Consider the following 24,810-nt stretch of genomic DNA (forward strand, 5'->3'; position numbering starts at 1 on the left):
ACAAAGGATGTTTTTACCATTTTCTTAATGCTGTCATTGTCTGACGTCAGCACCTTGTTAATTATGTTTCCTGACTTTGCTCAATCAGTGCTTTTCTCATGTATTTTGTTTGTAAACAGATGGAAACTAAACTATTGTGTGTGTGATTAAATCAACTTCCTTTTATACAGTCTAATTTGTAGCATAATAGTTGCACATCCTAACTGTTTAAAATTAGTAATTTGTGTTGAAATGTTTCCTTCTAATTTCAGTTGCTCTTTTTCAATAGATTTTGGTTAAATTCAGCTGCCCTGTACCCCAGTATAATTAGTTTATGCTTATAAACTTCAGAATTTTTGGTCTTTAATTGCAGTTTGCTTGAAATATTGTGCACCTTTGTGGAGCTTTTATATGTTTTTTGTGTCTTGCAGTGAAACTGTGTGCTTTGGATGATGGTAGTGCCTGGAAGCGCCCCGCTAATACAGCAGGATCATGCTCTGGAGCCTGACTTAGGACGAGACTCAACAGAGAACTCTGCCATGGGCCCTGACACGGAGCCGGCATCCGAGGCGGTTGGCCCAGAGCTCGAGGAGGTGCGAAAGCTGCGGGAACTAGTGAGGAGACTGGAGATTGAGAATCAGCACCCGAGAACGAAGGGTAGCAGGGGTATGCTTGGGACAAACATGCAGAGTGAGATCCATGCTGGTGTGGATAACCCTGACTCTGGTCTTAATGGAATGGAAATTAATAATAGCATCAATGCGATAACTGAGAAGCAAATCATGGCAGATCTGCACAACCAATTAAGCAAAATAAGAAGGGAGGAAGGAGCGAACAACTGCTTAAAAAAAGACATAGGTGCCCAAATGCAGTACAGTTGCAACAGTGCCACTGAGGAATTGTCTTCCAGCACGTGTGAGGTGGAAATGAAGACCGATGATAACATTAGATGTTCTTCACGTACGGATACAAGTAACAGCACAGAGCTTATGGGAAACTTGGTCATTGCAGATATTGATTCCTCAGTTAAAATAAATGAACAAAATCCCAGTGAAAAATGTGGAGATCTAGAAAGTCTTTCAAATAACACAGATCTGGATGAAGTCAAAGTGTTAGAACTTGAAAATTGCAGTGAAGAAGATGATAGCTGGTATGTATCTCAAAACATCTAAAACCTTATTAGTAATATATGGAACTTACACTGCTGTGATTGGGAGTTTCTGTGTTTAGGTGTGCAATAATTTTTAAGGGTATAAAGTAACATATACAGTGCTTTGATTGTTAGCATCAATAATGTGGTTTTGATTATCAGCTGTTCTTATTTTTAAGACCACTGTGCCAGAGCATTATTTAAAAAAAAAAAAAAAATCAGTTTAGCTGTACAGCTTGTCTTTTACCCCTTTCTTCAGGTGCTGCTGTAGCAAGTACAGAAAGGTTCCTTTCCCTGTTAGTTTATTTATGTATAATGCACACAGATGATGAATAATGGAGTTTTGAAACTTTGTACATAACTGTCAAATACTGTATTAAGGTAAGAAATTTGTGAAACACAAACTGAGACCTTAGACCATCTGGACTTTGTGGCTTTTGCTAGTATCCGAGAAGACACAATTTTCATTTCCTGAATACCATTTCTTTGCAGTTAACCTGTTTCTTTTGTTTAGAGACATGAACTGAAACAGATCAATGATGTAATCCTTAACTGACCTTACTTTGTAGGACTCTCTGCTTCACCAGCAGCCTTGTTTAGAACTTGTTTTATACATCAGAAGATTAATTTCTCTTACCCTTCTAAAGCTAGTTAAAGTTTGAGACTAATTCCAGCTCATGCAATAGCTGTGACTTGAGATTTACCTAGAGTTCTTAATTTTAAGACTTGGTAGGATAGCTTCAGGGGTCTGTAAATTGTGTTTCAAAACTGTGTAGCTAGAGATTAATCTGGCAGTGAAGACAGCATTGCAGAATGGTTTCTGAATACAAAACAAATATTAAACTCTAAAAATTCATTAGCTGTTGTAAGTGAAGGTAAGCTTTTGTTAATGGAATGGAGCTCAGTAACATAATTACGTCAGCTCCAGTCTAAATTCAAGGTTATATTAAAAACATGGGGTCTTTTTCTTTGCAAGCTTTCTTTTAAAACCCAAATACTGTTTCTGACTCGATCACTGAAACTCTAGTATATCTAAACAGCATTTTGAGCAGATTTCTGAAAAAAAAAAAAAAGGGGGGGGGGGGAGAAACACATTTAACAAGTTAAATTTGGAAGACAAGCTTCATTATTTCCATGTTAATGAAAACAGCTAGTTTTATATTCATGTTAATATAACCTGTGACATGAGAGATTCTGCAAACTATAGTGACTTGGTAAAGAAACCAGATGGAGTCTGAGATTTACACAGTGAATACTGTCCAGTGCAGTCAGGAGAGACTCTGCACCCAGAGGCTCAGTTTATTAACCCTTCTTTGAGTTGGTGGCTAATAAGGTCATTCTTCTTTACCAGGTACCCTTTTTACTATACCTTGTGGGATCTTCTTGTTTTTGATACCTCTGTTTTCTTGTTAAATTTGGTTAATATAGGCTAACACATTAAAAAGAAGCACTCCGAGGAGCTTAAATAAAGGTGATATTACATAGCTCTTGTGCAAGTTCTATTATAAATGACCTTTGATCATGTTGCATTGCTTCAGTCTGATTTGTCTGCCTCTTGTCAAACTTGGTAAACCAAGAAGCCATTTTTATGATGACTTCTTGTTCTAGAGCTTGTCAGCTAAACTGGAAGTAAGAAATGAATAATGTGTGTACAGTCAGTAGTGTATGGCAGTGCTTATTGCCAAATACCTTAAATTCTCTTCATAAGCACGTGTCTTTTGTGTACTGTTTGTGCAGATATTCATGCATTCCTATTGGCAATATCCAGAAAACAATGGCAGGGGGGAGTGTTGGCCTTTTTAAAAAAAAACAAAACAAATCAAAACCATGACAAAAAACCCCAAAACATGACAAAATAACCTTTAAAACCATTATATGGATTTAGGATCAACTTTGATAAGGTGGCTTTGCTGACTGGGGGGAATTTTGTACTGCCTAGATGGAAGTAATACGTGAATGTGTTGAGCAGTGTATTAGTCAAAACAAATAGCTTACTATGTGGCAGTTACAGCCCTTTTTAAAATATTGTACATTAGGAAAAAAACCTGTAGTTAATATTGGAACATATCATGTGTGCTTTGTTACTTATGATTTTTGGTAATTTCCAAGAAATTCAGTGGCTTTGGTTTTTTCCTATTACTGCTGAATTGATAAGTTTTTAACATCACAGTCCTTTTTATTTGTTGACCTCTTCAATATCATCTAGAAGAGGGGATGATGCTTTACACATTAAAAGAATACTAAGAAGTAATTTTTTTAAAGTGACAGTGTTTAAAACGGGGTGGGGAGCAGGAAGTGTTCAGAAAGAGATACTTTAGTTCTTACATCTCCATGTCATTCTAGTTTTAAGAGTTCCAAACTGTAGGATAATTTCTGTTGTGGTATTGTGTTTATGTCCCATGACTTCTTAGTAGGTTTGAAACCTCTGGGTAAATCTACCATGTCCATTTTTGCCACTTGATCTGAAGTGGTAACAGCAAAAACTATTGCCCTAGGAGGGCCAAGGTGGAAGCACAAAGGAGTGGGTGGGAGGATTTGTTACTTTTCTCTGCAGGTGCCAATACTCTATGTTTCTGCACTGTTATGGAATTACTGGTTTTATTTGGATCAAACTTGCAAATGTTCCTGTGCAGTTTCCCTTGGCTTCAGCAAGATTTGCACAGTCTAAGGTTTTGTTTTTAAAAACAACATTGCAATGACTGAACTCCTGTGAAACATGAGGTACCGCATCACCTGCAGTAGCTGTAACTCTGTACTGCTTCGGTGTCTGTCCCTTGACTTGCTTTCTTAGGTCGCTTTCTCAAATAGCTATTCAAAATTGTAAATATCCTTGAGACCCAATCAACTGAAAGTTGGCTTTCAGTGCTGTTGAGTTCAGCATGATGCTTAGCTTAGACTTCTGTGCTGTTTGCCCATTACCAGTTCTCTCCCTTATGCTGCTGTGCTTCAGCACAGGTTGACTGCTGACCTGTTTGTAGAAAGGCTGTTACCCCTACAGAAGGGAACAAACAAGGTATGCTTGGAGTAGTGTTACCTTGTTTGTCTTCCTTAGTGTTTGTCATTCTTAGGTACTCCCTGTGTATAAGAATTAAGTTGTGATTTTTGGGGTGGTTTTTGTATTGTTCCTACAGTGATTTGTGTTCAGCATTGTGTTATGCATTCCCATGCTACTTGTTTGGTGTTTTGCCAATTGTCAGTTATTTTTTCTGGTAAGACTTGGGAGAGAAAATTTTGACTTGGAATTATGATGAAATCATTCAAATTCCAACTCCCTCTGAACTATAAAGTGTTGTTATTAATGTATCATTGGATGAAAAAGAGATATTAAAAAATGGCAGAAGTGAAAAGCCTTAAACTTTTTCAGTTCTTTCTGCTTTTTACTGGATTAGACTATTTTTGCCTCTGTCTCCTTTGATGGTATGAGTACCAAGCTCTCTGTCTAGGCCTCAGCTTGAACAACTTGAGGTTTTCTTCTTGATGTAAGGAAAGAGGCCTTTGTACATGTCTCCCCAGTATTGTTACTGCTGGCACTTAAGATCTTGATTCCAGTGGCAAAACAGCCAGTGGTTTAACACAGGGCTTCAGATAAGCTTTTACATATTTCTTCTGCCTTTTTTTTAGAAAAAAAAAAAACAAAAACAAAAACAACACCAAACTGCACCATAAAAATCAAGCAAATCCATGAACCTTTTCTTCACGTTTCTTTTAAGTTGCGGAGTTCCTTTTAGAAGAACATGTAAAATATGATGGGTGCATACATGAATGTGCATGTCTACTCAGCCTAACGTGATGCTATGCTTTTGTGGGGGGAGGAGGAGAAGGAATCCATGTCACTTAGGTGAATCCCTATCTTGCTGCTACATCCATGCCTTGCACAGTTTTCATTCCCAAAAGCCTTTCAACTGAAAACATGTTTTGCTGCCTTCACTTTAGTGTTGTGTTGTCTCCTTGAATCTGAAAACTCAACACAGCAAGTAGTGTGCCCTTGAAATAGTCTTTGTAGGAAGAAGTAGTATGGTTTGCTCAAATGAATTACTACTTAGGAGTTTCCTGTTTTCAGCCTTAGCCCCATCTCCAGTGGCCTTCTATATTAATGTCTTAAGGCATTTAATTCAACATACTGCAGGATATCATTGTTGTTAGCTTGTACCATCAGAGATAGGAAAAAAATTTCTGGGGAAGTTCCACCAAATGAGGATGTGGTTCTGCACAAAATTCACATATTATACCAATATATCATCATGAAAAATAAGGCATCTTGTGCCTCTAATTTGGGGGAGAACTCCCTATTCTCTAGATATCAATTTGTCCATTTCCACAGGCCATGTAGTAGTTTGCCTGTGATTTTTCCTTGCTGACAAGACTCTACATGACTTAGAAACAATAATTTGCAAGGTCTTAGTTTCTCAGACGGATCATCTTATGTAAACCCTCTAGAGGTATTTTTAACAATGGATCCGTTAGCTCTATTGCATTAAATAATGTACAGATGACTTATCAAAAACATTTCCTGATTGTCTAGTTTGTTTGAATAGCGTGTTACCCGTTTGTGCTAGCTGAGTTTAGCCGTTATGATGGTCTGTGTAATGTCTGCCTCGCTGTGCACAATCTCTGGGTAGATGAGCTCCTTCAAAACCCAGCTTTAAGATAGCATTACCATCAGCAGTCTTTATTGCCAGTAATTGCCAGTGCTGGAGTAGAGTAATCTGAAAGGAAAAATCTACCAGCTTGTCTGACACTTGTGTGCAAAATACAACCTTTTAGGTTAAATCGCTTTTGATGGCGGAAGCTTAAAATGACTTGAGTTCTCACTGGAATTCTTGAGGTACTGGCTCATGGCTCTTTCTGTAAAATGAGGTGTGTGGACACTGTAATCTGTCTGCTCAGTTGCACTGACAGAGTGAAAGGGGGAAAGACTTTTTATGTTGCTGCAGCAAGATTGCTACAGGCACTGCTCAGCACCCTTGTGCAGTCTACGTATAATATGACTCTTAAGTTGTCCCGCAAGGTGCCTTTTGATCATCTCACAGACTATTGGCTGTGGCACGAGATTAAGCTAATGCGATGTTTAGAGCTTCTGTGACTTGGTGACTAGATTTTTGCTATTTTGTTCAGCAGGATTAGTCACTAGATAGACATGAAAATGTGGTGGTGCTTCTGGATTTTGCACTACAATTCTTTTTTCTCTCTTTCCAATTTCTGCTTCTTGGGAATAAAGGCTCAAACCTCTACTTGGGCTAATACTATAATGTTTTTATGTGTAGTATTTCCCACAGGATTTTTCTCATTTTTTCCTTTAATGTTTCTATTATTTCAAGACCTGGACAGTATTATTTCACTGTTGCCTTCCTCAGCACTGTATTGCCAGTATTGGTATTTCTGTTCAACAGTAGTATTTAGATTTGAGATTGGAACAGCATAAGCACAGTAATAAATCTGAAAATCAACTCTCTGGAGTCTGATATGTAAAGGAAGATAACTGCATTACCTGATTGAAATACACACTTTACCGAACAATTTAGCTGCCTTCTCAGCGTTTTATGGAGGTGTATCTTATAAACGTAAATTGTTCTAAACATATTTAGCTGCCTCAGGTTTCCTTCCTCTTGCATTGACATATATAACTCAAAGGTTTGAAAACCAATGTAATGTCTGTCATTTCTGGTACTGCTGTAGCTACTGGTGCTAAGTGCTGTGGAAGATGTATAATAAACCAAGCACGTGTCTTAAACTGAGGTTCATTTTACTTGCAGTTTAATTTACTAATGTACTAGTTACAGAGCTTTCTGCAGCCTCAATTCTCCTCTTACGATCCATAGATTTACTAGTGCAAATATTCTGTATGATTAGGCTCTTAAATTCTCAGGCGATGCTGTCTTGCATTTTTATAATTGATCTGATGTGTTACTAAACTGAGGATGCTTTTTTTTTTTTTTTTTTTTTTCAGTGCAGTGTGCAGGTTGAAAGTTGTCATAGTATTTTCTAGATTCTTGGGGGTTTTTATTTAAAGCATTATTTTCAAAATCAGACAATAGTGGCCATTAACTCCTGTAAATCCTCCTGTGACACTGACCCCAAAAGAACAATAGTACCTCTAGAAGATGCTCTCCTTTTAGTAGACTGGAATATGTCAGAAAGTGTGAAGAATCCCACAGATTTATTTTTGAGTGCTTATGTTCATAATGGAAGAAAAATCTCACGTTGTGCTTGCTGCACAACTAAGACTACTTGGCTCTTACCAGAGGTGCCTTTCATAAAATACTTTATATGAGAAGGTGAAACACACTAGTAAGCAGAAACTGAAGATGCCTTATCTAAGGGTTTCCTTAGAGAAGCTGAAGAAAATCTCATTCATATTTAGTAAATTATGCAGCAAACCCCCAATATATCAAATTGAGAATATATGCCTGAATGTTCACTTTCTGAATTTTCTATTAGGCCTTGTAACTATCTAAGTTCCTAATTGTCATTTGTAGTTAGACAAAAGCAAATATTCAAAGCTTTTTCCATGTAAACAGAACATGCTTTACACCCAGACTGCTGAGTTGTGGGAACAAAATGCAAGGTAAAGCTTATTCGGTAATCAGGTATTTGTTAAACCCAAAAGACTTTGGCTGATGCGTAAACTGGCGGTCATACGCATACTTCATGGCATGCCTGAGTACATTTTTTCCAATGCTTACTGGATTAAGTTAACCTGACAAATCAGCCTTAGAGGATAAAACTACTAGAAATAAAATGCTGCATATTTTGAAACAGAGCAGAGTGAGTTTAGCTTATCACAAAAGCCTATCTTTGTTCAGCTAGAAGTGTGATGCTGTAGCAACCTGGCCTCTCTTGCTGTGGCAGTTGTGCCATGGTGGCTAACGGGGGATGACACTGGGTGGGGGGATCCTCTAGTAAAAGGTGACTTTTGGTTAATATTGTCTCCAGAAAAATACTCACTTATATTTGTGGGTCTGGTGTTTTTAGTTTATCGTCTCATGGTGTGCAGTGCTCCAGAAGAATAAGCTGTGCCCATGTATTTTGAGGTTAGCTTGTGAAGTATGTTGAATCCTTCGCCAAAGCTACTTAGGAAGGAAAATAGTAAACCTGACACTGTGAAATCAAACGAGAATTCCTCCTTTTTTGTAAGTTGCCTGGCAGTGCTCTGAAAAATTGAGCTGTGCTTACTTGAGTTTAGTGACATTATAACTGAGACCGTATCTTGCCAGTAGACTTGTCAGCTGAAAAAATGAGTGTCCTCTGGCAGACTACAGGGGACTCCAACACCCTGGGAAGCAGGTAGCCCTGTTCTGTGTGGAAACGGTTCCAGCAATCAGACAAGTGTTATTATTTTCAGCTGATACAGTCCTGGGCAGAAGCACAGGAGGAGCTGGGTGGAGCAACTACTTCCCGAAGTAGAGCAGGATTTTCTCCCTTAATATGTGAAGAACAGTGTGACCTGCCCTAAGGAGGCTATTGGCCTCTTTTTTTTTTGTTTGATGGTTTTACTGCTGCTTTTTTGGTCTGAACTGTAAAATAAATCCAGAGAGAGAGCACTTTGCTTTCTCTGTTTTATTGGATCTGAGTGGTTGTGATGCTCGTTTACCCGTGCAGAAATGCAGCAAGATATGCTTGTGGGGTCTCTTATAAAAGATAACATTGCACATTCAGGAATATTTGTGTTCATGTTTCTCAGCATTTATTTTGTCAACAGCAAATTAGCTTTTGGATTTTTTTATTTTCATGTGTTGTTTGTGTGAAGCTTGGTATGAAAAAGCTTCTGTATGAGACATGACTAAAGAGACTGAATCTATTCCCTGAAAAAGATGGGTCTGGCCGGCGGCAGGAATATTATTAGGATTTGTCAAGTCATGAGTGGCATGTCAAGAGGTAGTAGAGAATAATTGCCTTCCACCTGTATCTTATCCCCCAAGAGCCAGGCAATATCAAGAGTAAATAGCAGGTGACATTTTCAGAGCAAGTGAATGGAGGTGCTTCTTCACCCCATGTATCGGCGCATTGTGGGACTGATTGCAATAGGGTGTTGTGGGTGCTAAAAGCAGATATTAATTAAAAAAAAGGATTAGATGGATTAACTGAAAATATTCTGTTGAGAGCTGTTGCATACAGAGATGCTTGGTCTGATAGCCCCAAACTGCAAAACTGTGGGAGTCTGGAACAGCTTTCTGCATCAGTACAGCTTTTGGTTTGATGGTTTCTGTATTTATCCTTACTTGGATACAGGATAGGAGACAGGATAATAGGTTAGACAGACATTTTGATGCCAGTACAATATTTTAAATGTCCCGGTTGTTTGTATGTTTTATCTTGGCCAAACATTGCTTTTGTGGGTAAGGACACCTGACAACTGAGAGTCCTGTAGTATGTTTCTATATCTTTTTAACATGAAGGCATTTCAAAAACTAATAGGATAACTACTAAAATAACTGATGATTTATATTATTTTTGTTGTAGAAAGTAGTATTATGTGAGACATCTGTGTGAGAATGAGTAACTGGAGCAGAAGGACTTGATGTATCTTGCTGCTGGAGTGTCAAAAGTTATTGCTAGGAGAGAGAGTAGGAGGCAATTTGAAATTCATGCAGACATTCCTTGAAATCTTGAAACAATCTTCATGATCATTTTATGCACAAATACTGTATTTTGCACAGATGAAGGTGAAATATATTACATCAGCGTGAGGACAGCTGTTGGGAGAAGTGTAAATCAAGTGTGGCTGGAGCTAGTTTGCTGGTGACCAGGAGGGCTCTTTGTCACCTTCGAGCAGTTTGCTAGGTGAAGCACTGCTGGATTGATGCTTGGGAGGAAGGTGGTGGTGTGATTGTGTGCATGGAAGAAGTCTCTTGCTCTCACAGGAGATGAACCGTAAAGCCTGTTGATGTGAGTTTTCTTGATGCAGAGAGGTAGCAGCTGTACTGGCTGAGGGCCATGCGAAGAGCTCATCAGAGCCTATCAAGAAAGATGGAGCCAAGAGCTAGTTTTCATGTCCACAAATGACAGCTAAACTTCTTAGTCAGGTTCCTGTATATTCACCCCACAAAATGTAGTCTCAAAGTATATCCCTTCTAGAAAGGTATTCAATATCTACACAACTTCAAAGACCTGGAAGTTTTCTTCTTCTTAGTATGGCACACTTAATTCTAAGAAATTACATTGTGGAAAACTTCAGTAGTTTGAACTTAAGTTGAAGAATCTTATGACCTTATTAACAAGATCAAATAAAGTTTCTGCTTTCAGAAGTCTCCTCTCTGCTTCTCTATTGAGTTCAGAGGTAATCACTTCGCAGATTCTTCCAAAATTGAACATATGCAGGTCCTTAAGTTCATCATCACAGAGCTTGCTTTCCTGCCTTGAATCCTTTTTATGATCCTTTGAAGGACTTCAGCAGGATACTGCATTAAACATCTCTTTGTAGCAATGCATTGATAGCACAGTAAATATATTAACACATGCATATTAAGATAACTTAGCTGGAACTCTTAATGTTAAAGGTATGTAGTATTATATGCAGGTAATGTATTGTCTCTGTGGCCAGATTCTGTTAATGATGGCACTTCTTGTTTCTGTTCCTGTCTCTCATGCTATTGACTGACTGAAATCTAGTCTACATGAGGGTGTTCTTCTCTAAGTGACAGGCAGGAATTAAAAGCTGTTTAACTTTTATATGTACACAATACTGATTTTTGGTTTTTCCCTACAAAAGTTGTATGTTGCTAAATAGCAAAAAAAATGTTAAAATATAGGGTGCTCATTATTTGTTGGGATTTCTTTAAAAATATGAATGTGGGATATATAAGTAAAATACTTGAGTTGCTTTTCAGTCTGGCCCATATATGCTTTGACCTTTGTTGAGAGAAATTTTCTACTTATGAAATATGGTTAAGATGCTACTTTACACACAATCAGTTGTAAATATTCCAAGACTATAATATGATTACATTTGTCTATACATAAGGTTAATCCTGTATGTACATGCAAAATGATGGTAGGTGTATTAGAACTGTCAAAAACTTAGGCTTTAGGAGAACATGTCTTAAAGTGCAATTAAAAAAAAGGTAGCATACGGTCATACATCCTACCTGTCTGAAAATTTCTAAATCTTCCAGTTAAATGGTTTATCCCTGAAATCTGAATAGACTTCTTACTATTCATTCAGTGTCTCAGAGAGCTGCTGTTAGAAGATAGGAGACAACTGTTACCTGCAGTGCAATACAGGTGCAGTATCCTGAGATGTGAGTTTTTTAACAGAAAGTACAACAATTAGACTTCTGAAAGTAGATTACCTTGAATCTCAAGTCAGAACCACCTCCTCACCCCTGCTGTCTTTGTCATGAGATGTTTTTTTGGGGGTGGGAGTGGAGGGAGAGGCAGGAGTGCAGGTGATGGTGAGTATACCAACTTGTAGTAGTACTCCAATAGCCCAGGTTTGAACCTTGCCTTGCAGAGGCTGTGTATTTTCTCTGTGAGCCATCTTTAAGTGAATTTTAATGTTGTGATAGTAAATTCTAAGTCATACTATACAATTTAAGCTTTAATTTTTTACCCGATTTTAATTTGGGTAACTTTTCTATTGCTTACTGTTAGGCATAATTAAGTAAATGCCACTTCGGTGGCTGTATGCTTTGAATTAATGAGCATTTTTTACTGTTTCCTTTCAATCCTTGCAAAGGCTCTATGTGTCCCCTAGAAAATCTACTACAGATCAGAAAACGGATTCACCTTTAAAATGGTGCCGACAGGTGTTGGATAATCCCAGTCCGGAGACGGAAGCAGCCTGCCGAACTCTTATAAACAGACTTGATCAAGGTACGTAAACGATTAGCATTGCTGCTTCAAGTGTCCGTTATTTCCACTTGTGTACTTGAAATAGCAAAACAAAAGGAGACATAAAGTTTGCGGTTGCTGTAGTGGAGAATATCTGCAGAGAGCGCTTCAGCTGCTGTGCTTCTGGTGCATACTTGTACAGCCATGCCTGTTACTATATCGAAACCTCCCTGCTTTTGGTTTACATTGGTAATGCCTCAACTAACGAAGGTAAGAGATCATTCTGTAAACATGAAGAAAGCTATGCTGATAACAAGTAATAGACAAAACAAACTGAACCGTGATGTTTTACCTCTCTGTATCTTTTTAAGATGCAAATACAGGCATTTCAAATTAATTACCAAATTGACCACCTTGTTTTCTGTTTTTTTAATATATTTAATAAATTAAAATATCTAAAATATATTTTAGTGTTTTCAGGCTCTTGATTTTTTTTTTTAATATCTAAACATCTTTAATGTAAAAATATATAGAAGAAAAAATGTGCTTCTGGGGAGTGGGGGAGAGAATCACGAAACTATTATTGCAGCTTTTTTCCTATGTAAAAAGTTCTGGTGTTGAGTGTTTCTAATGGTGATTGTTCTTACTATTAGTAGTATTACCTGAGTAAAATAGTTGTCTAATGCTCAAAGCTTACAATAATGAAACATTAAAATTTAACATGAAGAAGTGATGTCACTTGGAATCTTAGTTTTTCTTCCAGTTTTATCATCCTCTAAAAGCACTTCATGGTGGCTTTCAGTTGTGTTACTTGACCACTGAGGGAAAATCCCTTCCTTACTCTGCCTGAAATGCAAACGCTACAGAGCGTTCTGCTCAGTAGTCACGTATCACCATCGTAGTTGGTATTCTAGGGTTGTAGGTTTGTGTGTGTTTTCCTTTTTCAGAGCACAGAAGGATCAATTCCATATTAGCCTTTCTCTGATGTAAAAGCTGTTAGTTGCATAGTTTACTTCATTACAAAACTGAGAAGGTTACTCAGTTTCTACGTATCTGTAGTACATCACCTGGAATCCATCTGGTGGATATCCTACCTTTTCTCTTTTCAAATGCCCTGCAAGTTTGTGTGTAAAATGTGCAAGTCCTGGGCTGAATTGCTGATAGCCAAGACACTGAGTGGTTTGAAGTGAATATGTAATCCTTTTCTATATTTTATAGCTTTCTATATCTCAGAACTTTTCTATACTGGCAGCTGTGATTTACCCCGCAGCTGGAGGAATGCCTAGTTTTACTATTTTCTTGTAACAACTCATCACTGAAAAGCATTGTAGATCAGGACATGTTGCAACCTCATCTGTCTAGTTCGACTCGTGAACATCTAAACACAAAAGCTGTGGTTAGCAGTGTTTGAAAAAGTGACATTTTGGAGAGGATTAATGTTTGGAAGCTCAGTGATGTTCCTAACTGCTGAAAATATAACCCCCAGTTTGGTACAAAAGTTGCTGTCTGCCTGGGTTTTGGATTGTCTGGCTTTGTCTACTGTGTGAATGCAGCAATTTTGATTTTGGTTTGACCAGTAATTTGACCTTGGTGATTTGAAATCTGAGAGGCCACTGTTTTTTGGTTTTTTTTGGGGTTTTTTGGTTTTGGGGTTTTTTTTAAGTTTACATACTAAGAGTGTTTTGGCACTGCTTGTAACCAGGCTTATTTTGAGTTTAGCCTTGAAATTCCTGATTTGAGATAACAGTGTAGGTTGAGAACAAATTTCTTTTACGTCTATAAACCGTTTGTGCTTAAAATTTTGAATGAAGGTTCATTTGATTAACTCTTTGATTTGTCTGAAATGCATCAGGCTTTATTTGTACACTATCACTCCTTTTTAACTAAAATAGCATGACCTTGTATTTGTGGGGGAAATAAAACTGTATAAACAGTATAGTGAATCTTCTTTATTTTCTTAGCTGCTATTCTTTCAGTGGTAAGGTTTCGGTGGGCAGTTCAGCAGCCCCTTGAATATATACAGGTCACAGACTGAGTTATTTCCTTAGAGTTGTAGCTGCTTATTTCCAACTTCAGTAAGCATGGATCCAATAAGTTTTTCTACCTGGATTGTTCTTGATTGTTTCACTAACTTGTATGTGAGTCTGTGTACTGAATAAATATTTCAGAATTGTTGTTTATAAATGAATTTGCTCTCCTGTTAATTTAAAGGCACAGCTTTTGTGGTTTAATGCTGTTTTGATTCCATCATTAAAAATTCAAAATAATGCATGCATAAACATAGTTTAATGGAGTTCTTTAAGATGGGGTGTAGACGTGACAGATATTTATGAAAACATGCATCTCTGAAGACCAGCACTGAAACCTTCAGAAATGTATGGCTGCTTTAGAGCCAAGTTTGTCAGTAGTTATTCTTGGAATTCCTCAGAAGTGACAAAACAAGTTAAAGGGGAGAGTGAGCAAGGGAACAGGCGCTGCTTTGCTTCCTACATCTTGTTAGTGACACCATCAAGATGTCTTATTTGAAGTACATCTGTTACAGTATTTAATCGTTTGATCTGATGCCTTTATCTTATGCTTTTTGTTTTTAAAAATAATTTGATAACCTTTATGGCTTTTTTGTATTTTTCCTTCTAGCCAGTAGATGGAAAAACCTGTATTGCAGTCCATTGGCATCACCAAGCGCACATAATTTGAATACAGAGACAGGCTCCTGTAGCAATGCACTAAACTCTCCCGGGCACCTCAAATCGACTAACAAAGCACTACTAACCTGTGGCAGCTCAGGTATGGCATGTCAGTAGAGCAGTGCAAACCTGTAGTGTTTAAAATGCAAGGAGTATTACTAATTGATACAGGGAGCAGTTGTCAAGAGATGCAAGTCCACCCATGAGGTTTTCTCCTTTTAATTTGCTCACTTACTGATCCAGGTTTTATCTGTTACATGGGAGAAAACGTCCTTGCATTCTAAATGTCTTGTAGTTATTCCATGGTTTTGTTTTTATAACTTTCTCTCTATATATATATTTATAAATTGTACTAATTTTAAGTGACTTAAAATAGAAAGCAGCTGTTGGAGCAAAGAAAATACTACTCTTGAATAATGTTATCACTTGTAGATGTTAACTTTTTATAAAGTTCCTTGGATTCAGTTTTCTGGCTTGAGAGCTTGTGAAGTTTCTTTTGAAAATACTGATTAATGTAGGCAACAGGAAGAAGCCTTGTGCTTTAAGATACAAAGGTGTAGTCTCCAGGATAAGCCTTTAAATTGGCTGGGTGGGGACCTAAACACAAAATAACAAAAGGTTTCCATCAGACTTAATTGTGTTTGCAGGAAGATTTCCTACCTTAGAGGCAATTTACACAAAATCCTTGTTAGAAGCCTATCTTTGTAAGTATGATAATGAAGCTTCTCCTAAATGCATTGGCCTCAAGTCTGCCTTTGCATTTAAGCTGCACCTAAGGAGTCAATGTAGGCTCTTTCAGTGCTTTGTTTATCCTTGATACAGTTCATGCTCAGTTTCATAGTACAAATGCTTTGCCTCTTGGCTTTATTATCAAAAGAGTCTTCCTTGTTTGTGTTTTGTGGAAATTGCTATATCCTAATTTGCATGTTTACAAACATAAAGCATGTTTAACAGTTCCTGGCTTAAAATTTGATGTTAAATGAACCTTTTTCTTAAGGAAAAAAAAAAGGGTTGCATATGGATGTTTTCACAGCTGCAGGTATGCTGTTGAGATCTGCTGGTTTTCTGCTGTAAATAGAAATTAACACATCTCTATTTTGCAAACAAAAGAATGCACTTAGAACTGATTATTTTTGTAAGCTGAATTCTGCAGGGAAAAGTCTCCACATCAATTTCTTGTTTTTAATATGAGGTTGGTTGGCAATCTAGATGTCAAACCACCTTTTCACGCAGAAACACTTACTGATGTGTAAAACCAAAGTGTGTGTGCAACTTCTAGACTTCTTCATTCACTCAGCAAATCTCCCGAGGTTGTCAAGGGTACCAAATAAAAAGGCAAGTATAGGAAAGGCTTGTATAAGCGTTAACACAAGTTTGAAGTTCACTGTCGGCTTGATTGACTCAAATCTAATTTTATTTCTAAGAAAAAAGGAGCTTCCCTACTGTTCAAGCGAAAAATGTTTAACAGTAACTTCCCTTAAAAACTAAACAAAAAAAACTTTTACAAAATCCAGATGTGGTATATTTTGAAGTTTCTGTAATGAAAACCATAATCAGTTCATCTTGCAATGTTGAACCACAACGTTTTTTACTGATGAAAGAATGTGAATGTTTCTTCCCCTCCCTGACTGTTTTTTAAATAGACCTGCAATTTGAAATGCAACAACCAAACTAAACACACACAATTGAATTGAGAAGTTTGCTTTTTAAAAAGCTGTATTCAAGACACAGCTGCACTAAAAATACAACTTTTACTATTAAGGAAGGCGTTAGTTACAGCAGGAAACCTATGCTTATTCATTACACTACATCCTACAGGTGCAATCCTTACTCTCATGTTGGCTTTATTTCAGCTGCTTACAATGTCTTTTCTTGACACCAGAAGGAGAAACAGGTTTATGTTATACAGCAGTGCAGTGTTAGTACTGAGTGTCTTGATTTGGAGTGTGTATTTGTGTAACACAGATCTGCATGGATGCACCCCTTGCACTACAGTCACACTTTTATCATTGTGTTATGTAAACATCTTGAAACTGGAAAACCTTTATGCCTTTTCAAATGAGGAATTTGAGGCTTACCAGTACAAAGCAGTTTGCTCAATGTCCATGTAAGACATTTGTTTTATGCCTGGACTTCAAATACGTGTTTTCCATGTCATCGGTTACTACTCTTCAAAACTAGTTTAAGAAATAATGTTGGGAACCTGCTGCTTTTTCCTGCCTGACTGGAATTAACCATTGTTTGAATGGGTTGCTCGGCAGTGGGTTTTAGAAGTTTTGCCAAGAACAGACAAAATGTTTATTTCTAGCATCACTGTTGAGAACTGTTCAGTAGGTACACTGCCTTCCAGACTTCTTAGAACACAGCAGGCAAAACTGCGTGAGCTAAAGTGAAAGTCAATCCTGAATGGCATCATGTAGATGCTTTGGGAGACTGACTTACATTCTTGATTTGTCAGCTGGTGTGCTACAGCCTACTTGTTGCTTTTTATTTAAGCGATGATCTCAAATCCCTGCTTGAGCAGGATTTGTATTTCTTAAGCCTGCTCTAGCTGAAAGTAATGTTAACTGCTCTTAGGCTCTTGCGTATCTACTAGCTTTATCTGATCTGTCAGATTGTGGTGGGTTGGTTTTTTTTTGGTGGGTCTAAATCTATGTAGTACTAATTTCAACTTTGTCTTGGAATTATGTTAAAGTGATGATGTACTCTCTCCTAAAATACCTCTGTAATTTATATGGTTTTAGGTGTCTATGTTTGAGTTTTAGTTATGTTAAGAGCATATGGTATTTTGTAACATATAGCATAGATAAGCATGTTTGTCATGTAGAGGTTTTACATTCACTAATCCCTCTGTGTTTCCCCAAATTTTTCAAATAATGTTTTTGGTTAGAAATTTTTGGTTTTGAACGTTTGGGGTTTTTTTTAACAAAGCAATATGGTAGTTATAAAATGGGAAAAGAAGATGGAGGTATGCTCAGCATTGCATGCGCTCTCTCAAAGATACTACCCTGAGCCAAAATTAACATGGATGGAATGGTGGCAAGATTCTCCTGTCACTGCCTGCATCTGCCTGCCACCTGCAGATGGAGATAAGCTACCAGCTAGGTGATGCCTGCAGTAACTGTCATCTCAAGTGCCAGGAAGAGCAGTATCTGAGGAAGACCAAAGGCAGCTGTGATACCACATTTCTGTGTATAGGGCTACTTCGAGGCCTCCCACACTTGAAGGACAAGTACCAGTATAACCCTAAAGTTACATGCCTTGTTCTCATCACCCTATTTCAGTAGCAAGTAGTAGTGCTCTTATGTCATGGAAAATACTGACTTGCTTGACGTAAGAAAAATATTAACAGGTAAAAGTTTGCACTTAATGATGTTTATGATGATATTTTGAATATTATTCTTCAAAAGGAAAATTATTTGTTATTCTTCCTAATGCCTGACTTAATGAAAAACTACCCTGGTGGAAAGATCCTTCCAGGTGTTTTTATGACCTGCTGTATGAACAATCTATATCCTTCCCTGTAAGAGAGTTTAGTTTATGATGAGAGGAAAAAAAAAAACGGGTAAACCTCAGGGGTTTAGGCAAGAGGAGGCAATCTAGTGTCAACTCTACTTTGCTGAAGCAGATTGTATGACTGATTTTTGAGGTACTGTACTCTGAAAGCCATTTGGATTCTTTTACTCCTATGACTGCTCACCAGTGCCCTAGCAAGTACTTTGTATAACTTCACTGCTTAATATTTACATCAACAGTTGCCCCTTTCTCAAAACAGGCAGAAAGAATACTAATCTTCCCAAGTATGTTTCTAAGCTCAAAATTACCAGGCATCCCTTTGCCACCTTCTGGACAGAAGTCCACAACTTTCTTCCTGCACAAAGACACTCTGCCTTCTGAATATTGAAGGTTAAAATACTGAGCATTGTGTTCTCAAGTAACTTCTAACTTCTCAATTATTTCTAGCAACCATACAACTTCACAACTGCACTGGTTTTATTACTGGAAAAAATACTCTGCTGCTCAATCTTGTTTTGTATGTGGATGTCTGAATGCTTTTTATATTCTTCCCTCTTCTACTAAAGGTTATTTGAGCATGCATTCTGCACTGAGCTCTCAGTCGTCTGTGGACAGCGAGCTGAGTACATCTGATGATTCTATCTCTATGGGATATAAACTGCAGGACTTGACTGATGTCCAGGTTATGGCACGCCTTCAAGAAGAAAGTACGTAACAGTAATCTCCTTTTTGTTACAGTTTTAGAATTGTAAAGGGATGTAGATGGATTCCAATTGTTCTTCTTTTCCCCCTTCTCCCAACAAAAAAATAATTTAATAGATCATTTGAAATGGTTGTGATTTGCAGGGGTGTCCTTTAAAAATCTACAGACCCAAACTGCCACTTAAACTTAGCAGTTGTACAGCATTCTCAAGATGACACTTCTGAAAGCAGAGGATAGTCTTGAAAGTATTTTCATAGAATCACAGAATGGTTTGGGTTAGATGGGACCTTAAAGATCATCTATCTCCAACCCCCTGCCATGGGCAGGGACACCTTCCACTAGCCCAGGTTGCTCCAAGCCCCGTCCAACCTGGCCTTGAACCCTGTCAGGGAGGGGGCAGCCACAGCTTCTCTGGGCAACTTGTGCCAGTGTCTCACCACACTCACAGGGAAGAATTTCTTCCTTATATCTAATCTAAATATGCCCTCTGTCAGTTTAAAACCATACCCCTTGTCCTATCCCCACACCACCGATCAGGAGTCCCTCCCCACCTCTCCTGTAGCCCCTTTAAGCACTGGAAGGCTACTCTTAAGATCTCCCCAGAGCCTTCTCTTCTCCAGGCTGAACAACCCCAACTGTCTCAGCCTGACCTCACATGGGGCAGTGCTCCAGCCCCCCGGGCATCTTCATGGCCTTCTCTGGACCCACTCAAGCAGGTCCATGTCCTTCTGGTGTTGGGAGCCCCAGAGCTGGACACAGAACTGCAGGGGGGGTCTCACGAGAGCAGAGAAGAGAGGGACGATCCCCTCCCTCGACCTGCTGGTGATGCTTCTCTTGGTGCAGCCCAGGATACAGGTGGCTTTCTGCCGGATCCAGTTGGCCCTGATCCAGTTCCCATTAAATCACTGGTAAATTTTCTGTTGACTTCTGTGTGATTTGGATGAGGTCCTAATTGAAGATCAAGGTGGAACAAAGTGGTTGGATCTGGTTTTCTGTGCAAATTAATCATTAATTTGATTTACAGGAAATAGAGAATGACGTTCTCTGGGGTTTTTTTGAGAACATTTACTTTCTTTTAGTACTGTACCTTTATAAATTTAAAAAATACTATGATCTAGGAATTGGAATGTGAGGCCAAAAAGAGTAAAAGACATAAGATCTTGTTATCAGTTTATTACACCTCAGTGCAGCTGAAGAAAAGTTCTGTTAAAGTGAATAAAGCAAATAACAGCCTTTTTCTTATTAAACTCAAGTATTTTCTTATGCTTTGTGATCACTTAAAAAGTGTCAAGAATCCTATCACATTACAAAGTTTCCGGTGAAATATGAAAAGCGCTTCATCTTCAGAATGATGGAAGCTTTTTGTATTTGCATTGTGAAGGGAGAAGAGTGGGGAGTGCTTGGCTTATTTTTTTTATCCCTACAATGAAGAAACTGCACTGAGATCAGGGTTTTTCATAACTTTGATGCTTTTCTCAAGTCCTTTCAACCCATTTACTAAATTAGTTCTTGGTAACAAGTTGCTTGTATTTTGTTAGGCAAGAAGATTTAAATAAAGGTGTAAGTTGGGGGAGGACCTGTAAATAAACCAGGCAGATGCACTGTAGATGTCCATGAAAAACAGGCGTTTTTTCACATGGAGGCAGAAGTTCAAATCTTTGTTTCAACCTGCTGAAATGCTGGTGGGTGCGTAATTAATTGAACTAAAAAATTCATACTGTAAAATGAACTCCTGTACTTAGTTAACCTAACAGAGATTGCATGGCAATATATAGTCCACAATCACAGCTGCTTGTGTGAGTGACGTAAAGAGTAATTCAGGTCAGTTTGAATATTAACTCTTTGCTCTAATTAAATGGTACTGATAAGGGTGACACTGTTCTATTTTAGAGATTCCATATGCTGCAAGTGCCTTCAGTAAAGAGAGTTATTGACTTGACTCTCCTTCCAAGGTGAAATGAATCGCTGATAAAAGCATTGCTTCTGAATTTGTCTTGCAACTGGGTAAGGAATTTCTATTTTAAAGTTCGATGACTTTGAACCATGTTGCCCTCTTATCTCCAGGCCTCCGTCAGGATTGTGCCTCCAGCTCTGCTTCTGTATCACGTCGCAGTTCCAGTGCCTCCCTTCACTCCCTGCGAAGAGGTACCTACAGTGACCAGGAGTTTGACACCTACAGCCTTGAGGATGAGGATGATTATGATTGCTCCCTGTCGTACCGTAGCACTCACAGATACTCGCCATCTCCGCTCAGTTCACCCCGATGTCAGTCCCCTTCTTCCAATGCAGATTATGGCAGGTCATCCACTTCCCGTATCCGTCCCCCAAGGAGATCCGTGCAAAGTCCGATGCAAGACCGGCTCAAGTATGCAAACAGCGAAGGTAAGCAAGTTGTGAGCTGTTGATACGAGTCAGTGAAAATGATTTTGCCATATGCATTTCAAAAGCTCTGTTACTTAATGGAAGCTAAGGATTAGTTTACACGCTTGTCTACTTTTAAGTGCCTGTTTTTTTCAAGAGATAGTCTAAACCATTATACATCTCCATGACTACCAGAAGCAGCAAATAAGAGAATTTGCTCTTGATTTCAGAGGAGATGCGCCACAGCATGCCCAACCTGGCCAGGACAAGCCTTCGAGCTTTGGAGTCTGTACGGAGCAGTCGGAGCTTGGAGTCAGACCTGCAGGTGCCAAGCAGTCGAATTCCAAGAACTCAGCAACGGTCAGCAGGTCAGTGCAACCATCTTCTACACACACTGCTGCAGTCCATTTCCTTTTGTCTAACGGACCTGACTAAACCTGAGGCCCTTAAGGCCTGGTATCCTGACACATTCTTAAAATACTGTTGCCAACTTGCTTATTCCTTCATTATTCCATTTCTAGGTCTGGCTCCCAGTAAGCTCAGGTATTCCTCCAGTGCTGGGCAGTCTCCCTTAACAGTGCGACAACCAATGAAAGCGGGGTCATGCACAAACTCTCTGCTAACACCCAGGCAGCCAGTAAAAGCCTGTAGTTATGCAAGTCCTGTTAGCGGAGTTCGAAAACCACAGGCATCTTCACTTAGTACAGGCTCTTCCAGTGGCAGTTGTACTACCAGAAGCAGTAATATGGTCACTGTGGCAAAAAATTCACCCATTAAAGCACGCACATCTGTTGGAGGAATCTCGGTGTCCAAGAGCAAGCCAACACCACCATCCAAGAGGTAAGCGTGAGGCTTCATGCCTCACAGACTTAAATGACTGCCTTTATTTCACAGATTAGAAATGCTTTTTTATAAAGTGATGTTCATCTCTGGTTTTAAAATGTGACACAGGTGTAGAGTTGGGTTAGCTGATTAACTTTCGATGTAGGGTTGTGGTGTGAGAGCTCTTAAAGAAATTGTAGTACTTAGCTGGAAGATCTATGGATGTTAAGTACTTTGCCCCCAGTCAAGGAGCAAAGGGTTGCAGTTTCTTTACCATTCTGTGGTAAAGAAAATTCTGTGACTGTATGTGAACTGACAGGCTGGGACGCAGCAGCTTCTGGACAAAATACCCCTTTTCACCATGTAATCTGTGACCAAACCATTCAATACTTTGGTATTCCATCTGTTTAAGAAAAAAAACATTTTTCTTACAGCTAATTATGCAGGAAAATGAAGAGGCATAGACTCGAACTTATTTCTATAAGGAATTAACCTTATGGCACATATTTATTTGGTGCATACATCTGGTTTTGGGAAGGGAAAAAACTCTTCTAAAGGACTAATAAACTCTCTTTACTGTTAATATAATAATCTTCCCAGATGACCTACTTTGGTGCCTCTAATTTTGCTACTGGTAAAATAAGCTTGGTGGGCTTTTTTCTTCCTTAGTCTTTAGTTAGGACTGTAGGTGGGCCTACTACAGTGGTTAGAAAAATAGGACAAATTAACAAGGCTTGTCTTAAGAATGATTCTGTATCATTATAGTAACTTCTTCATACAACAGGGAGAAAGCAGAGCATATATAATGGTTTCAAAAAACTTACAATTTTTGCTCTGATCTGATTTAGACAGTGGATATCTGAAGTTTGTAGATAGCCTAAGCAACAGATGTTTAGTTTGACAATTCAGTCTCTTTAGAGGCCTTACTCTTTAAGGTGCGTGTAACAACTATATGCAGAGTGCTTAATGCTATTTTAGTAAAATGTGTTCTTAGCCCATTGTCTTTAAGGCACCTGCTGGGCTTTCATGTGTGTGAAATACACTACCATGTTGCCAAAAGCTATTTTTGACAGTTGCTTACACTACAATCATAGTGTAAACGTCTGTGATCGAGGGAAGTTGATTCAGTGTTAGACTAAGAAGCAGAAGTACTTGATTTTTTTTTTCTTTTAATGTCTTGTTGTAGCCTTGAATAAATTGAACTGTTACCTACTTAAATGAGAAATACTCAAAAGGGAATTTTTTAATTTGTAGTAGTACTCTACCTGACTTTTTCATGTGTTTAGTCATATTTGCAAGGAAAAATAGTTCTCTTGGACTCAGACATGGGAAAAACCCACAACAGTGTTAACAACTTAGTGGAGCAGGATAAATATGTCCCTGCTTAAGAACCCAGTAATAGTCACTTCATTTCTCAAAATGGCTGCTGCTGTGTCTGTTCTGCTGGCCTGGTGCAGGGGATGTGCAGGCTGTGCATGTGTGACTGCAGCAGTTTACCAAAGGCAGGCAGATGTTGACATTGTCAAAAGAGAGACGTTGCAGAAGCCCAGTGTGAACTAAAACCTCCAACAAGCATTCCTCTGTACAGCAACAACTTGCTGGGGACTTCAGCAGCTGCAGGAAACAGTGACTCTTTTCTTTGTGTCTCAAACCAGGTTTCTCCAGTCAGCACAAACCACTCAGGCCCCTGAGGATGATTCCTGGAAGGATGGGTGTTACTGACAACCCAGAATGCTGATGTACTGCCAAACACCTCCGTGAAGCAGACCCCCAGCTGGCTGGGTGTAAGAACATTATTTGGAAAGGAAACTCAAGAGCCCCATCACACTGCAGACTGATGTGTATATAGTTCCTCTCGAATGCAAACTACACTCACCTCTGTTCTGCCCAGAGCCTGACCTCTTAGTGGTGGAACAGACAACTGCTTTACTGTATTTCCAACATTCAAAATGTTACTGAAATATGAGTCTTCACACGAAGACTGAAAATAGCCTTATTTCATCTAAACTTCTACTTGTGGCCCTTTGGAAGGTTTGTCACAAAAAACTTGTGACCTGCTCCTGAGGCTGCTTGCTTAAAAAGGCTGCTGGTTGTCTTGTTTGTGCCAGAAAGCAGCTCTGAGCTGTTGCTATGGTGTTGCGTAGCAGTGGCTGGGGGAAGTCTAGAAATAGCTATATAGATGTTAGAAGTAAGACTTTTAAAATTCCACCTGATGTACTTTAATATGTCTGAAACTCAACTATTTGGTTTTGGTTTTTTACATTCTATACAGAAGTAATTTCTGCTACTTTTTATTGTTTGTTCTAGAAGATGAAGCAGGTTTTTATAACTGTAGTACACTTCAAGCTGTTGTAGTCAAGTGTGTGCATCACAGTTCGCAAGTGAAGGAACAGTACACAATATTTGTGTGGGTTTGTGAACAGGCAGTTGCAGGGACAGGGGATGCTATTTAGAAACAACTGTTCATCAGCATCTTCATATCTCATATGAGGAAGCTAACAAACACTGGTAAAACTTTTTTTAAAATAGTCCCCCCTGACTGATTTGGCTTGAAGTGTTTCCCTTTGATCTCTCTCAAGTCACCCCTAACTGTCCTGATTTTTGTAGAAGTTTTCTACTGTCTCTTTGGCTATGAAGGATTCTGTTTCAGTGTCCTTTCCTCAGTGAGTGCTGGATGCTATGAATACAGTCTTAGTACAGAAAATATGCACTGATAGCAACATTCTCCCTGCCATCAATGTGATTTTGATAGTGTAGTTTAATAAAATGTTATGGTGCTGAAATAGATCTGCTTTATTCAAACAGCAAGTTTGACTTGAGTG

At 38.6% G+C, this 24,810-nt stretch overlaps 1 protein-coding gene across 3 annotated transcripts; it reads left to right on the plus strand.

Moving 5' to 3' along the window:
• Positions 1–424: 424 nt before the first annotated feature.
• LOC141964415 (SLAIN motif-containing protein-like) lies at positions 425–24,791 on the plus strand. Of its 3 annotated transcripts, XM_074914759.1 has the most exons (8): positions 425–1,129; positions 11,805–11,941; positions 14,537–14,686; positions 18,669–18,809; positions 20,870–21,187; positions 21,397–21,534; positions 21,688–22,006; positions 23,644–24,791. In XM_074914759.1, exons 1-8 carry the CDS (start codon positions 429–431, stop codon positions 23,708–23,710), a joined length of 1,971 nt encoding a protein of 656 aa, XP_074770860.1. In that variant the 5' UTR covers positions 425–428; the 3' UTR covers positions 23,711–24,791. The 3 variants fall into 3 exon arrangements, with proteins under 3 accessions (XP_074770860.1, XP_074770862.1, XP_074770861.1); XM_074914761.1 differs by lacking the exon at positions 21,688–22,006; XM_074914760.1 differs by lacking the exon at positions 14,537–14,686.
• Positions 24,792–24,810: the final 19 nt, after the last annotated feature.

Source organism: Athene noctua, chromosome 11, assembly GCF_965140245.1.
Source record: "Athene noctua chromosome 11, bAthNoc1.hap1.1, whole genome shotgun sequence".
Lineage (NCBI taxonomy): Eukaryota > Metazoa > Chordata > Aves > Strigiformes > Strigidae > Athene > Athene noctua.

What these genes read in the sequence shown, in the direction of transcription:
- LOC141964415 (XM_074914759.1), top strand. Translation starts at nt 429, where the DNA reads ATGATGGTAGTGCCTGGAAGCGCCCCGCTAATACAGCAGGATCATGCT. An exon ending in AGTGAAGAAGATGATAGCTG is followed by an intron (nt 1,130 to 11,804) that starts GTATGTATCTCA and finishes ATCCTTGCAAAG; the next exon opens with GCTCTATGTGTCCCCTAGAA. An exon ending in CAAGTATGCAAACAGCGAAG is followed by an intron (nt 21,188 to 21,396) that starts GTAAGCAAGTTG and finishes TCTTGATTTCAG; the next exon opens with AGGAGATGCGCCACAGCATG.